Here is a 14,301-nt window from a genome sequence, read left to right as displayed (position 1 = left end):
TCTCTGCTGCAGCGTGTGCACTGTCCAGGTAATGGCACATTAAGGAAACAATAAGCATTTTCTGCAGATTTTGACACAAGCAGAATCACTGCTGTTTGCCCAGCAGTCAGAAGTAATAAGCCACCTACAGGAAGAAGGCATTTGCAAAAGATACTGCAAATGAAGTTCAGAGCAGTAGTAAAATAATATAAATTCCTGAAATGTATAAACCAAGTAAATTTGTAGCTCAGTACAGCAGGCACTTTGCTGCAACGGCTTTGAATCAGTGGAATTTAAATCAGTGCCATTTACACTGCAATGAGGGACACAGGTATGTAGAAGCTACAGGTACAGAGAGGACAAAACAGGTTTTGAAATGAGTTTCAGGAACAGTTTGGCAAATCCGTAGGGACAGGTCAGCTCCAGACGTGGGGAGGGGCTCTGCAGAAGGGGCAGCCCAGGCACCTGCAGGAGGCTGCTGGATTTCCTTGGTGCAGTTCAGCCACAGCTTTGCTTTGGGTATGGCAAGAGAAAAACCATTTTGGGTCTTTTACCTCATAATCCTCCCAGGGTTTTTCCCCTCTACTCCCCCAGAATTTATACAGAAATACAGACATCTTACAGCATCATCAGCCATTCTGGGAGTCCAACCTGTAAGAGGAACTTGATCTTCAGCTGAGCACATCCTGCAGGTCAGCATGGCTCAGCCTGGGCCACAGCCGCAATCATTCGCCAACTTTTGGGTTCTTTCCATTTACACAATTCATCACTTCCTGGAGCTCTCCCAAAGCCATTTACAGCATGAGATAACCGACTGAGGCAAGTCAGCAGAGCCACTGCACAGTGACTGAGCTGGTTTCTGCAAGGGAGCAGCCTGCTCTGGGTGCTAAAGGAGGGGCTCTGCTGTCAGTACCTGCACACAGCAGCCTGGCAGGGCAGGCCCAGGTGTGTCCTGCTTGGGACCCTGTGAGCTTTGTTTTTTAATTTTGGGGGAAGGCAGAGAAAAGACAGATTTTACAATGTGTTGCTTTGCTTACAAACTGAATTTTGAAAGACCTGAGTGTGCTAAATGGGCTGGAAGAGAGAGAGAGAACAAAGGCACAGAAAGGAAGCAGTGAGTTGGGTGCAGCTCAGGGCTGGGCTGGGCTGGATGGCACAGGCAGTGCAGCACACTGCTCTCCAAAGCAGAAACACTGCAGAGCACAGCAGGCTGCAGGGCACAAGCACCAAATGGGGTGTGAGGCAGCCTCTGAACAAGCCACGGAGTTTTTAATTATGTTTTAAAGGAACATGCTGCTGCCTCAAATGCACAGCCTGTGTCACCCTCTTAATTCAAGCAAGTATCTCAGGGTCCAAGCAGATCTTCAAAGGAAAGGCCCTATGTGTTGTGTTTCCTTGCAATAAGCTTTCTCTGAGAAATACTTGCAATAAGAACAGCCATCACACCAAGCTCAAGGCATGTTGAGCATGTTCTGCTTAAAGCAGAACAGATTTTTACCACAGTTCTGGCTGTAAGTTCAAGAAGAAGAATAGGAATTGTTCAAATTGTGTATGTGAGAGTCAGCAAAACAACTGCAGAGGTTTACAACTCCCACAGTGAGAGAAAACTGTGTCCTGCTGCCCTGAGAGAGCTACAGGCTTCTAGTTTGTGTATTAACTAGGAAAAAGACCTAGTAACTGACTGATGAACCTGGCTCCCACTTAATTCTGCCTGTTTCCAAGAAAACACCTGTTTTCATCTGTCAATTCTTTCATCAAGGACAGCATAAAACTCAAATGAATCCAAACTACTCATCACCACATCAAGGCAAAAGGAGCTGCAATACAATACTAATAGAAGGGGAGATTCAACCCAGGAAATAGGAAGGCTGGATATACAGGCTGGTAAACCAAGAATACTGGAGCAATCTGTGTGTTAGAGAATGCTGGCCAGAGGGAAAGAAAATACTGTGAGGAGAAACCTCTCTCAAGTCAAGGGTGAACAATGCAGAAAAGAGAGGTACAATGCCCTGTTGGCTGGTGCACAGGTAACAAGAACAGAAGATTAATTTCTCCAAGAAACATACAGTCTTCTGATAATCCATTTATGACACTGGTCTCCATCCTGCCATCCTGAACTCCTTCAGGCACTCAGAGCTTTAAGTGCTTCTGGCAATCACCATTCACCACCACGGAGTCCTTTGGCAGAACATCACCAAGACCCAGAGGGAACAGCAAGAATGTGCAAAACTTGGGAGTTTTACATCACCTACATGTGGCAGAGCAGCTGTGGCTGCCCCATCCCTGCAAGTGCTCAAGGCCAAGTTGGACAGGACTTGGAGTCACCTGTTCTAGTGGAAGGTGTCCCTGCCCATGGCAGGGGATGGAATTAGATGAGCTATAAGCTCCCTTCCAACCCAAACCCTTCTGGCATTCTATGAACACCTGGCAACAAATTTGGAAGCTAAATATCCACCAAGTTCTACAGCTGCTCTCTTCTCAGAATTTCTTCAAAGAATTTTGTTCTGCTGTGAGGACTGAAAATTGAGATACACCCCCAACAAAAGCTGCATTGGGCCATGACAGGTTCCCTCCATCCCTGTCAAGTCCTTCTCCAATAAATCCAGGTCCTGCTGCCAGCACAGTAAGAACATGAACTGCACACAGTAACTGGTTCATCATCACAGTTTTCCCCAGTCTCTGGAAACAAGACTCTGCTGGTTGTCAACTGGAGCTGGGCTTGATGGGGCTCTTCTGGAGGAAAGCTCTTCCTAGGCCATCTCCAAATCCTCTCACCTCTTTCTAGCTTAGAAATGACTCTGAACTACACACATTAGATTAGAACTAAGAGTGACAGTTTTCTTGGAAGCCAGGACAGACTTTTGGCTCTTCCAAATCCAGGTACACAGGTCAGGGGAGCCAGGCACACATTTGGCTCCCCGTCCACCATGTGGACAGGTGTGTTCACCACATGGAAATCTATGTGGCTACTCAGACTTAAATGTTTGAAATTTCTCTTCCTAAGAAGAGTACAGTATCCCTATTCCAAATACTGGAGTGATTTAAAAAGTCTTTGTCACACATACATTTATTTCTCAGGCATACATGCATATATATATATATATATATATGTTTATATATACATGTATGTATATTGAAAACTCACATGCACTGAGAAAAAAGGAAGATTAAAAAAAAGTCAGCAGAAGCCTCAAGTACAGACACTGTTCTCCTGGAAACAACTGGAAAAGTACAGCATCCCAGCAATGCATTCCTCCAAACTGGAGAGTTGCCATTAGCAAATAACTATCCGTAAGCTGGAGGAGGGAAGAGAAGCAAGTGCAAGTTTTGCAGGCAACAATGCTGACAGCAGTTCCCAAAATACAATTCCTTAAGTTAGAAAATGAACTATGTCCCCAGTAGCAAGTCAATCATTGGCAGCTACATGGAAACAGTCAGAAAAAGAAACTTTCCTGCTCTCTTATCCAAGCAACAGGTTTTGGTTCTTCCCTGAATTTATCCCTGTGCTGACACATTCTGCCCATCAGCCCACTGCAACTGGAAACAGTCATCACAGAAACTGCCAGAAGCTGGATGTGCTCTGAGAGACCCTTCCAGGCAGGAGAGAAGGACGACACATCAGACTGTGAGTGTTGGAGCTCGTAATGAGGGGGGAGACAGCCTGACAATGCTGAGTTATTTAATAAGCTGAAGACAGAAGGATAACAAGATCATAGTCCTAAAGCCTTTCACAGCTGGCTCAAAAAGGCTTGGCTGAGCATTCCCCATTTTCAGGCTTTGGCTGCTGGGAGCTGTCGTGTTTCAATCTGGACAATGAATTCTCAGCTCCTGCCAAGTTTCAGTGTCTGAAACTTTGGTTACAGGTTGATTAGCAGGTTCACTAGCAGCAGATTAACTTCTTTATTTCCCACAGCTCTGCTTTGCTCAACGTGTTCAGCTGCTGATCCAAGAGATTAAGAGATTTAAGAGATTTTGCCACTTGTTAATCAGAACAACCTTTATACCTGCAGAACTCCTCTTTCCATGGGACATTTACAATGGGGTGGGGTTCAATGTATGACAGCTGAGGCTACAAGAACACTTCCCATCAGGGAGTTCTGAACAATTCTGGTCCTTTCCCTGCCCCATCCCTGGAGGTGTTCAAGGCCAGGTTGGATGGGGCTTGAAGCCACCTGGTCTAGTGGAAGGCATCCCTGCCCATGGCAGGGGTGGGATGAGATGAGCTGTAAGATCCTGACCAACCACCCAACCCAAACCAAAGCATTCCATGGTTCCATGTTCAGTTCTGTGTGTGCCCCTCAGACAGCAGAGCTGCTCCTTCTGTGCTGTGTCCCCACAGCAGCTCCTTGTGCTTCCCTGGCAGCCTGGATGGCTCCAATATGAGGTGAGGAGTGCTCAGGTTGCAGATCCAGCTGGGAACACAGCCTTGCAATCCCTCTGCCAGAGGAATAAAATACAGTATTGGTACTTCTGAGACCTCACCAAGTTTGAGGCTGGGGGGGTCAGCACATACATGAGAAGCTTTTAATGATTTATGTAATCCCTTCACATTAATTAATGTCACACAGCATTATGGTGAAGAGTGAAAAGTCAACATACATCACAGTGATCACATTCCCTAAACTGGCTGCAGTAACCATTGCTGTGAACTCAGACCTTTAAACCTCTGCCAGAAGAGGAGAACACATACTTTTCTAAAAACCAAAAACAATCCAGGAATTCTTTCTGTAAGAGAAAAGCAGAGTGCTGCAACCCCAGAGAAGACAACAGCCAACAACACCTGAACTGACAGTATGACCCTGTCACTGAATGTGTCAGCTGGGACCATTACAAGCACAAAGCTCACCAGGATGGAATATTTTGGAACTGTTTGTGTTCAGCACAGGATTTCAGCTGTCAATACACAGCACTGAGAGGGCAATCACCATGATAGGGAACAAGATGCACTGTCTGCAGTTCTCAGGAGCTGCATCCTTGCATTAAAAATCTGCTGCAGGAACTGGAACAGGATGGAACTTCCTGCCACTGAAAGAGGAAACCAATGTCCTGCCTCTGCCAGCATCCCTCTCATTTGCAACTGAACCAACACAATTTGACATTTTCAACAACTTTAAGCAGACCTGTTAGAGCTTTCCCAAAAGCTAGTTTGCAGTCTGAAACACGAAATTTTCCAGGGCAGAAAATCCCTGGGGGAACAAAAAAAATTAACTTGGCAAAACTCTGAGCGTTCGGTAAATTGTCTTCTGAACTAAAAAATTAAGTAAAACCAAAATTTGATGGTGATCGAACTCAGCTGCTAAACCAAATAAGCCCGAGGAGCGGTGTTCGCCTGCCAGTGCATCCCAGCAGCATTCCACTGCCACCTTGTGGGAGCAGGATATGCTTTAGCAGCTCCAAGGAACAGGATCACAGATCATGCAGGCTGAATTATGCAAAATATCACTGAATATTAATAATGTATCAAAGATTTCCATTTCCTACTGAGCTCACATCGCAATTTCTTGGCCAGTGGCTTTGGTTCAATTTCCAGTGTCCACTGTTCTCAGATGCAGAAGATTAAGTCTGCACAAAAATTTTTCAAACAGAAATGCCAGGGAGGTTACCTGGCTTCTTGGGCTCCTCCAACTGTCACATCCCCAGGTCAATTCCGTGGAGTACAGAATTTAACAGACTAGCTGATTTAGTGCTGAATTAGCTGTCAGCTGCAGTGACACACAGGATCTCTACAAATATTTCAGGTACATCCTTGGCTTTAATAGCCATTTTGGGCACAGAGAAGTAGCTGAATTTGTCCAAGTTAGTAAAGCCCAGCCCCTGAACATCCAGGCAGTGGCACTGGGATGGCACTGGAGCCAGAAGGTGCCATTATTGCTGTTAGACCGAGGGTGGAGCGCGTGCAGCAGGGCAGTGGTTCCCATTAGTAAGCCAAGAGGAATTGCACATACACTGGGCATGGACAGGGCTGGGGAAAAGGCAGTTTTACCTGCTGCTTGCTCCACGCTGCCAAGCTGCAGTTCTTTTACAGTGCTTAGCTCAAGTGGTCCCTCCCTGCTTGCTCTCCTTGACCATTCCTGACGGATCCTGCATGGATTTCTGCTTTTGTTAGCAGGCCAACCTACAGCCTGGGCTCCCCCGCCCCAAGCAAATGCCAAAATATCCGCCCCCCTTCTCCTGAGGCCTGGGTGGATAAAGCCCTGCTGGCTGAGCATGCAGCACACACCTGCTCACTGCCCCTACAGGAAACCACACTGACCCCGGCCCACACCTCGACCTTACTCAAAATAAAAATGCAGCCTGATTTCTGATCCAGCAGGAGCAATCTCGCCTCCTCCCAACATGGACAATCCCAGGCCAGCAGAATTCCTGCCCTCCCACGTCATCTGCACCAGCAGCCTTTGAAAAAAGGGACAACTTTATCTGAAAGTGATTAAGTGCAGAGGCAGAGGCAGTGGCAGGGAAATGCTGTCACAGCAGGTGCCAGATGATCGTTCAGCTCTTCACAGGAGAGAGAAACCTCTTAACTTCTTGTTGTCCACTGTGTAGTGTGGACAGGAATCCTTCCCTTGCCTTGTAGCAGCTCCTTGCATGAGCATTCCACTGCTCTGCTTCCCCAGAGACCTTTCCCAGGAGATTAAGATCACTCAGCTTTACATCAGTCAGTGATAAGGATTATAGAGTCAAATGCTATTAAAAATATGGCAGCAGCGAGCTATTGCTCACAGTCCTTTCTGCCAGCTCCTCTCAAGCGACATTTAAATACTCCTTGAATGCAAATCTCATAGTTTAACTTTCACAGAGATCAGGGTCCTTTATTCCACTTGTCCGATCATAAGGGTTAAGGGACATATCAGGTGACACATCCATGCTCTTCCTAGAGGAGACACACTCAGAATGCCCACAGGACAAGAACCACGAGGTAAAAGGACTTGCCAAAAATTGTACATCTAACAGTACTGCTGGAGGAGAATTCAGTTATTAACATATTAATAATATATGCTACTATAATTAGCAGCTGGATCCTTAGAATGAAAAATAAATTTCTCTTGGGAATGAAGCAGGAAAGAGAAGTGTTTGTCAAACACAGTTACCTGGCATGTCAGTGAATTTCCTTCAGCTGAAAAGTATTTCTAGGGACACTTTAGAGGCAAGAAGGCATGGGCTGAGCAGAGCCACCAGCCCCAAAGCTGCCCAGAAAACAAGTCCACCTCACTCCTACTCTGGATTTGTCATGGAATCATGGAATGGTTTGGGTTGGAAGGGACCTTAAAGCTTATCTAGTTCCACCCCCTGCCATGGGCAGAGGCAGCTTCCACTAGACCAGATTGTTACAAGCCATGTCCAGCCTGGCCTTGGACACTTCCAGGGATTGGGCAATTATGTGAGAAACTAGTCAGAATAAATTAAGAAGTAAGGAGAGATATGAGTTTCCTGTCTCTAAGAGCCTGTCTGATGGCAAGTGCTGTAACCACCCTGCTGGAACCTTCCTGAGGAACAGGAAGAACACACACAACGGCAGAATTCAGTTGTATAAACAGAGTGGTGGGGGGGATGGGGGGGTAAAAAAAAATCCTAATTCTTGGCAAACCAGGAGAGATTTCAAATTCAAGAGTCCTTTCAAACTGGCCACATAACTGAGAGCACAGACTTGCCTTTCAGAAGTTCTCGGGCAAAGTGTGTCTCACGCCACGTGCCAGCTGTGGGCTGCATGGTCACATTTCCAGCTTTCTGGGAAGTCAAAGTCCCATAAGAAGAATATGAAAAGCTTCAGCCAGATCTCCCAGACTTTCTTTCCAGCACAGATATCTCATGGCTCAAGTGACATTCCAGTATGGCAGGATTTCCTGCAGCCCCTTCCTAAGCCAGGGGACAGAGCTCCGAGCAGCCCAGACCTGTGACACCAGGAATACTCTGGTGGGGGCTGCAGCACAGGATTGCCAGGAGAAGCTGTGACCAGAGCCCTGCACTGAACCTGCACAGACAAGGACACAGAGAACTTGAGTAAGAAGCTTTTGGTGGCACTAGAGGCCGCTGTCACCCTGGATGAAGGTGGATAATCCAGCACTGGGTTCCAACCAACAGGAATCCCCATTCCCCACCATCTACGGGCAGCCAGCAGAAATGAAGAAGCTATTAGTTCTGCCCTAGGAAGAGCCGGGTCTGTGTGAGGTACTGTAGGCACAACATCCACACAGCTGAAATCCACCCTCAGCACAGCCAGGGCTGTTTGAGTTCAGTGGACAAACACACTGACAACAGGAGACAGTTTGCTTTTGGCAGGAGATCATCCAAATGGCCAGACCTCACTGATCATCAGCAGCTCCAAAATTCCCAGAAAAAACCCAAAAGAAACTGCCTGGCACAAGCACTGGCTGTGGGAGATGGCACATTTCCAGCTCACAGCAGTAGCACACTGCAGTGCTGCAGATGAGCATTGGGAGGCTGGGATGTGCAGCAGGACACACAGAACACACGAGGCAGTGTCAGGAGGCTGGGATGTGCAGCAGGACACACAGAACACACGAGGCAGTGTCAGGAGGCTGGGATGTGCAGCAGGACACACAGAACACACGAGGCAGTGTCAGGAGGCTGGGATGTGCAGCAGGACACACAGAACACACGAGGCAGTGTCAGGAGGCTGGGATGTGCAGCAGGACACACAGAACACACGAGGCAGCAGCCGGGTCCCAGCCCTGACCGAGCATGGTCCAGCTGGCACCATGCAGCATCGCACGCCCCAAACGGATCTCTGCTCCACTCCCCCTCTGCTGTTTGTTCTTTCCTCCCCCTGTAATTTACACTATTTTCCAGCATTTACGGGAGCCTGACCAATTCAGCTGGAAAACAAGGAGCAGGTGAATCACCATGGGTCAAACTGTGGTGGGGCAGGGTAAGGCTTGTTGGCCACCACAGGATGCAAACCAGCACTACAGAGCACTATGCCAGTCGTTCATTCCCAGCCCTAAGCAGCCTCTTCTGCTTTAACCTTTCGGCTTCACACAGATAATTTTAAGGCCACAAGTGCGGAGATATCCCTGTGATCTAAAATTAGATGATCAGGCTGTTTATGTTGTTGTTGCTAAGAGCAAGCTGGTGCTTTGGAAACACCAAAGCAGCCCAAGCACTCCTGCAACAGCTGCCGCTGGGAACTGAAATCCATACAGCACTGCCCTGACAACTGTTTGCCATTTGCCTTTTTATTTTACTGGAACTGGTCTCCTTCCCTAATGAGCTTTTCCTGTTTAGGTGACTTCTCCTGTCTCCCTGGGTCCATGTGTGTCCTAGTTCCAATGTGCAGGTAGCTCCCAGTCACTATCCCACTGTGAGGACATACATTCATCAGTAAGGTTTCCTACCCCATGAGCACAATGCATAATTTCCGGGCTTCTTTCCTCTCAGTAGTTTCAAAGCATCAATTAAAGGTGGGAGGAATTTTCTGGTGTTTTCTCTTTACATTACCATAATTCACAGGAGATGGTTCTCTAATAAAAATGCAGGAGACAAAGAGATCTTCTGTATTATTTATAGAAACAGATTTGGCAGTAAATGCCAATGCAGTAATGTTAATGGATGCTTTTTTGGATATCTACAAGTAACTATCCCAGTCCAGTTCTTTATCTGCAGACAATGCCAGAAGTCTGGGGGGACTTTGAGCAGCCCACTTCTGCAGGGAAAAACCTGCTTCTGCAACTTGATTCTGGGATTGCTAAAATGGAGAGCCCATTGTGAAAGGTCTTAAGTGAGAACTGAGAGCACAATACTCACTCTGTCCTCTTGCACAACCTCACTGGGCAGTGGTAGTATCTTTTTGAAGCTCATCTTGTTTTAATTGCAAATGACCCCAAGCCAAGTGACTTCCAGCTATGCAACAGGAGCACACAGAGGCTCTTCCAGGGCTAACCCAAATGTTTTCACACCAAAGATATCCTGCAGTGGCTAGTGCAAACTGTCCCTGCACACAAAGCTGATAAAGGTGGTGCCTCCTGAACGTTTTAATACCTTCCAAGTGCTCCCTGTGCAAGCTCTGGGAAAAAAAAATCCCAAGCAGCATTACAAGTTAAGAGTATTTTCCAACAGCACAGCCCACATTGCTTGAATGTGCTGCAGGTGAAGCTGAGCAGCAGCTCAGCCCCACCACCTTTAGCCCTGGAGGCTGGTAATTCCCAGTACTGCTTGTGCTATCCTTCAGCCTCAGGCCATTTAAGATGTGTCAGAGCACTATATGCACTCAGGAAGGGTTGTGTTTCAATAAATCACTATGACAGTTTGGAAGAATCCAAGCACTAGGTACTCTGCATGAACTCACTGCTGGTTAGAAACATCCAGTTCATCACTGCGTTTTATTTATTACTATTTGCTTTCACTGATGCCATTAGAAGAGACGGGTTTTGGAAAAGTTAACCTGTTTGCAGGAAGAATATATGGATCATTTAATATTCTGTAATTAATGCACAGGGTAGAGCTCCTTTGAAAAGAGCTCTGTCTCCCCAGGTTTGAATTTCCCCAGTCTTAAAATAACACCATGTGATAAGAAAGAGATACCACCAGCTGGAGTCAGAGTCATTCACACTGCTGCTACTGCTGGAACGGCCTCAGCTGCACATGGCAGTCTCCTCCTCTGGCCTTTCCAGTCAACCAAAGCCATACCTGCTGCTGGAGTCCATCTCCTACTGTGTCACACCTACATGCCCCAGGAATGTTTGTTTGCTCCCACTAACTGTAAAGGGAATCTGAGGGACCCGTGCAGCACAGATACCTCCATCAGGGCATAAGTAAACACAGCTGAGCTGAACCAGAGGGACAGATTTTATCTGAATGTATCTCAGTGCAATGGTCTTTTTAGGACAGGATTCATTTTACAGAACCCACTGCGAGTGGCTGCTCTGCTGCGTGTCCCTGCAAACACAAAGGAATGGGCTGAGATTAGGAGCTGAGATTAGTACTGAAGAAAAAGGCTGAGATGCTGAAGAGACAAGTAGAAAATTATGAAACTAAATTTAACCTACAAGCCAGTGATGATTCAGTTCAAAACCTTCAGACAGAGCAGGGACAGCAGCCCGGGAACTTCATGGAACACCTAAAAACCAGTTCTTACACCCCCACCATCACCATCATGTGAGAGCTGCCCACACAGAGGGCCACCAGAGCCCAGTCCTCACTGACCTTCTGCGCTCCCTGGCCTCCTCAGCCGAGAGGTCCTTCCCCGGGGCGGAGGCAGCCCCGGCATTCCCGGTGCCGTTGGCAGCGCCGAGCACAGCATGGTTTGTGATTACACCTAGAGGGGTGCTGGCACAGCTGCCCTCTGTGTTTTTCTCTACAGCAGAATCAGTTTGTTGCCTGAAAGGGGCTCTGAAATAGAGAAGACATATGGAAAGCAAAGCAAGTGAACTCCAGTGCTGACCAAGTCCAACCTCCTCGACAGAGCACGGACAGTTCATCCTCATCGCTTTACACTCATGTGTTTGTAGAGAACAGCCAGAGTAAAATGAATTTTACAAAACTTGGAGAAGAATGAGCAGGAGGAATTAATAGCCTTCACATCCCTGTTAGTAGCAAAAACGATCAGAAAAATGTACCTGGTGAAAAAGTAGAAGGAAGGAACTCCAAGAGCTTGTACACTGAGCACCCGAGGGCAGCCTGAGCATGCTCTGTGTCACAGGGACAGAGGGCACAAGGGACACACTGTGGGCTGTCACCTGCCTGCCAGTCACACCCACCACTGGGACTGTCCAACACCATCATCCTGGGATTGCTTATCATTCTGGAACTGCTTATCAGCATGTCCCATGTGGAAGCACACCTCCAATCCCTAATCCACTCCAGAACTTCCAACCCAAACGCTGACTTTTGGAGCGTTGCCTCTGGGAGCCATTACCTGGTGTTGTGGCAGGCTGGAGCAGGAGTGTTCACACCGAGAGAGGTGGGGCAGCAAGAGACAGGTTGCCACGGGGTGCCCGGGGAGGTAGATGAGCCAATGGCAGTGGGTGAGGTAGCTAGAGATGGACTGCGACTGGCTGAAATGTAGGGACTGCTCAGGTCACTACTTCTACCAAATGAAGCACTGTAAAACATCACAAAATCATGTCCTTCAGAGCACAGTAAATATTCAACAGTACATCCCACAGCTGGGCTGGCAGCTGGGAAGGGAGCAGGTACCACAGGGCAGCAAAACGTGCGCAAGGAGATCAGAGAGCGGCAGAGCTGCTGCCGGCTGCCCACACGGGCCAGTGCCAGCAGAGCCCTGCTTAGCTAAGCCCAGCTCAGTTCCAGCGAGAGAATAATGCCGTGGGGTGAGCTGGGGAGGATCAGGGAAGGAAAAAACCCTGCTGCAGTGAAAGCAGGGCATATGGAGCACTCTGTGCCCTGGGGAAAGGCAGGTGCAAGGATGAGGATGCTTAAAGCAGGAAAAGAGAGAGTGACATAAGCTGATCTGGCTGCATGACCCCTGAGGATGTCCAGGACGTTCAGTTTTAAGAACATATTTACAGCGGCCTAAAGTTTTGGCAAAGATGATCAGTTCAGGCTTTAATTCTCTTTAAGACATGTTTGGCACAAACTGTATTTCTGGAAAAAAACTAGCACAGCTGTTCAAAAATATTCAAGAATGAACAAGGGAAATAATATTTTGCCAGTTTAAAGCAAGCCTGAAAACCAATTTTACTGAAAAGTTGTGTATGTATTCGTATTTTTGAGAAGATGGAGGAGGAAAGAAAAAGGGCTCTTATAAAAGGATGGACCCTTTCCCTTTTTCGAAGAAAATCCAGCCTAAGGGGAGAGAAAATCCGCCCTAATGGGACAGAAAATCCATTCTAGTGGGAAAAGCTGCATATCTCTGAAAACCAACTTGATGAAATCTGGCAGAATCTCCTTCTCACACACGTCCAAGCCCTGCACACAAGCTGCTCACTGCCTGCACAGAGCAATCCAGTGGCTCCTAGGGCCCTGCCACACCTTTCCCAGCATCTGGCATGCCTGGTTGCTACTGGTCAGACTGGACTGTCTGAAGGATCAAAGGCTAGGAAGGCTGGAAGGCTGGCTCTCACCTTCTGCATCCTAATGGCTCTCATGGCAGGGCACATGGACCAAAGTGATTGCACAGGAATAAAAGCTGACCTAGAGGAAAGAAGCAGGCCAGGACAGAGCTACAGGTTTTAGGGAAAGCCAGGGACAGTAGAATGAAACTGGAAGTCAACTCTCGAGTAAGAATCCAGAGAGCAGCCCGAGGCTGAAATAGCACTGGGAAGGGGCAGGACCACAGCCAAGGACAGGGGGCCAGAGAAAGGACCAAGTCCTGTTCACCCAGGCACCCAATTTACAAGCCAGTTTTACACGCCAAGGCCTCCAGCAAGCCCAGTATCAGCTGGTCCCTGGGGAGCCAAAGGAGACAACAGAGCATCCTGGAAGGCCTCCACAGGGAGGAACCTCCCATTTGGGCTCCTCAGTTGATGGCTGCCTGCCATATCCAAGTCACACAGGAACAAGCAAATCATTGTCACCAGGTAGCAACCTCTGCCAGACCCTAAACAGAGCTTTCTCTGGAATGCTCCATGCCTGGAGCACGCAGGAGCAGGAAGTCCTGTTGGAAGCAAGTCCCTCCCTTCTTGGCTCTCTGCTCCAGAGGGAAAAGCCAAGCCCTGGAGATGGGCTGGGAGGAGGGTGGGAGTGGGAAGAGGAGACTGGCTGAGGTAGGTGTGTGGAGCAAGGGCAGTGGAATTGCATAAATGAGTGTTGTGAGGAGAGGAGGGCAGTGGAGCCTGTGTCTGGGGAGGGAAGGAGAGGATCAGCAGGGGAAAAGGTGATGGTGGCCCTGGGGAAACAGAGTTGATGTGGCATCATCCTAGGAGAGCCCAAGGCAGAGAGGCTGGGGTACAAGGGTAGCTGCAAGAGAGAGAAGGGACTTGGTCAGGAAGGGAGGATGCGGGAGGGTTATCAAAAAAGCCCTGACAAGCATTGTTTTTCAGAAGGGAAAGGCAGTGGATGAGGATGGAGGCAGAACCAGGTGCCTGGGAGAGCAGGGATGTGGGGCATAAGAGGAAAGGAGGAGGAGGAGGAGGAATGGAAGAAGAGGGCACAGGGATGGCATTGTGCCAGCTCCAACACACATGGGCAGAGAAACATGGTGCTGGGGCACCAGGAACATACTCCTGCTCCAAAGGGAGCCAAGGCACTGCCACCTCTGTGGGAATCCACCTCCCAGCTTGTCCCCCTGCATGGGTGGCACTGCATAATGTGAGGAGCACTAAAAGGCATTTACTCCATTGCTCACATTTGATCTGAACTGGACCAGAAAATTGCAATATAAAGGTTAGCAAGGGAATCCTGTTA

General features: G+C 48.1%; 1 protein-coding gene across 6 annotated transcripts in view; it reads right to left on the bottom strand.

Annotated features, from left to right (window-relative positions):
- Positions 1 to 14,301, bottom strand: part of PPP1R12B (protein phosphatase 1 regulatory subunit 12B) — a 133,707-nt gene that overhangs the window by 56,212 nt on the left and 63,194 nt on the right. For 4 of the 6 annotated variants that reach the window (XR_005259783.1, XM_038162791.1, XM_038162793.1 and 1 more), the window contains exons 13-14: positions 11,852 to 12,037; positions 11,140 to 11,325 (exon numbers count right to left, since the gene is read on the bottom strand). The exons of 1 other annotated variant lie outside the window; for it this stretch is intronic. Coding sequence is in view for 4 of the 5 variants with exons in the window: in XM_038162791.1 (XP_038018719.1) it covers positions 11,140 to 11,325; positions 11,852 to 12,037 (372 nt within the window). In the remaining variant the exon portion in view is untranslated. The remainder of the gene's footprint in view (positions 1 to 11,139; positions 11,326 to 11,851; positions 12,038 to 14,301) is intronic. One more of the 6 variants, XM_038162794.1, reaches the window with a different exon arrangement.

This window comes from Motacilla alba, chromosome 26, assembly GCF_015832195.1.
Source record: "Motacilla alba alba isolate MOTALB_02 chromosome 26, Motacilla_alba_V1.0_pri, whole genome shotgun sequence".
Classification (NCBI taxonomy): domain Eukaryota; kingdom Metazoa; phylum Chordata; class Aves; order Passeriformes; family Motacillidae; genus Motacilla; species Motacilla alba.
Note: the sequence above shows the minus strand (reverse complement) of the source record. Positions and strands in the feature narration are given on the sequence as shown.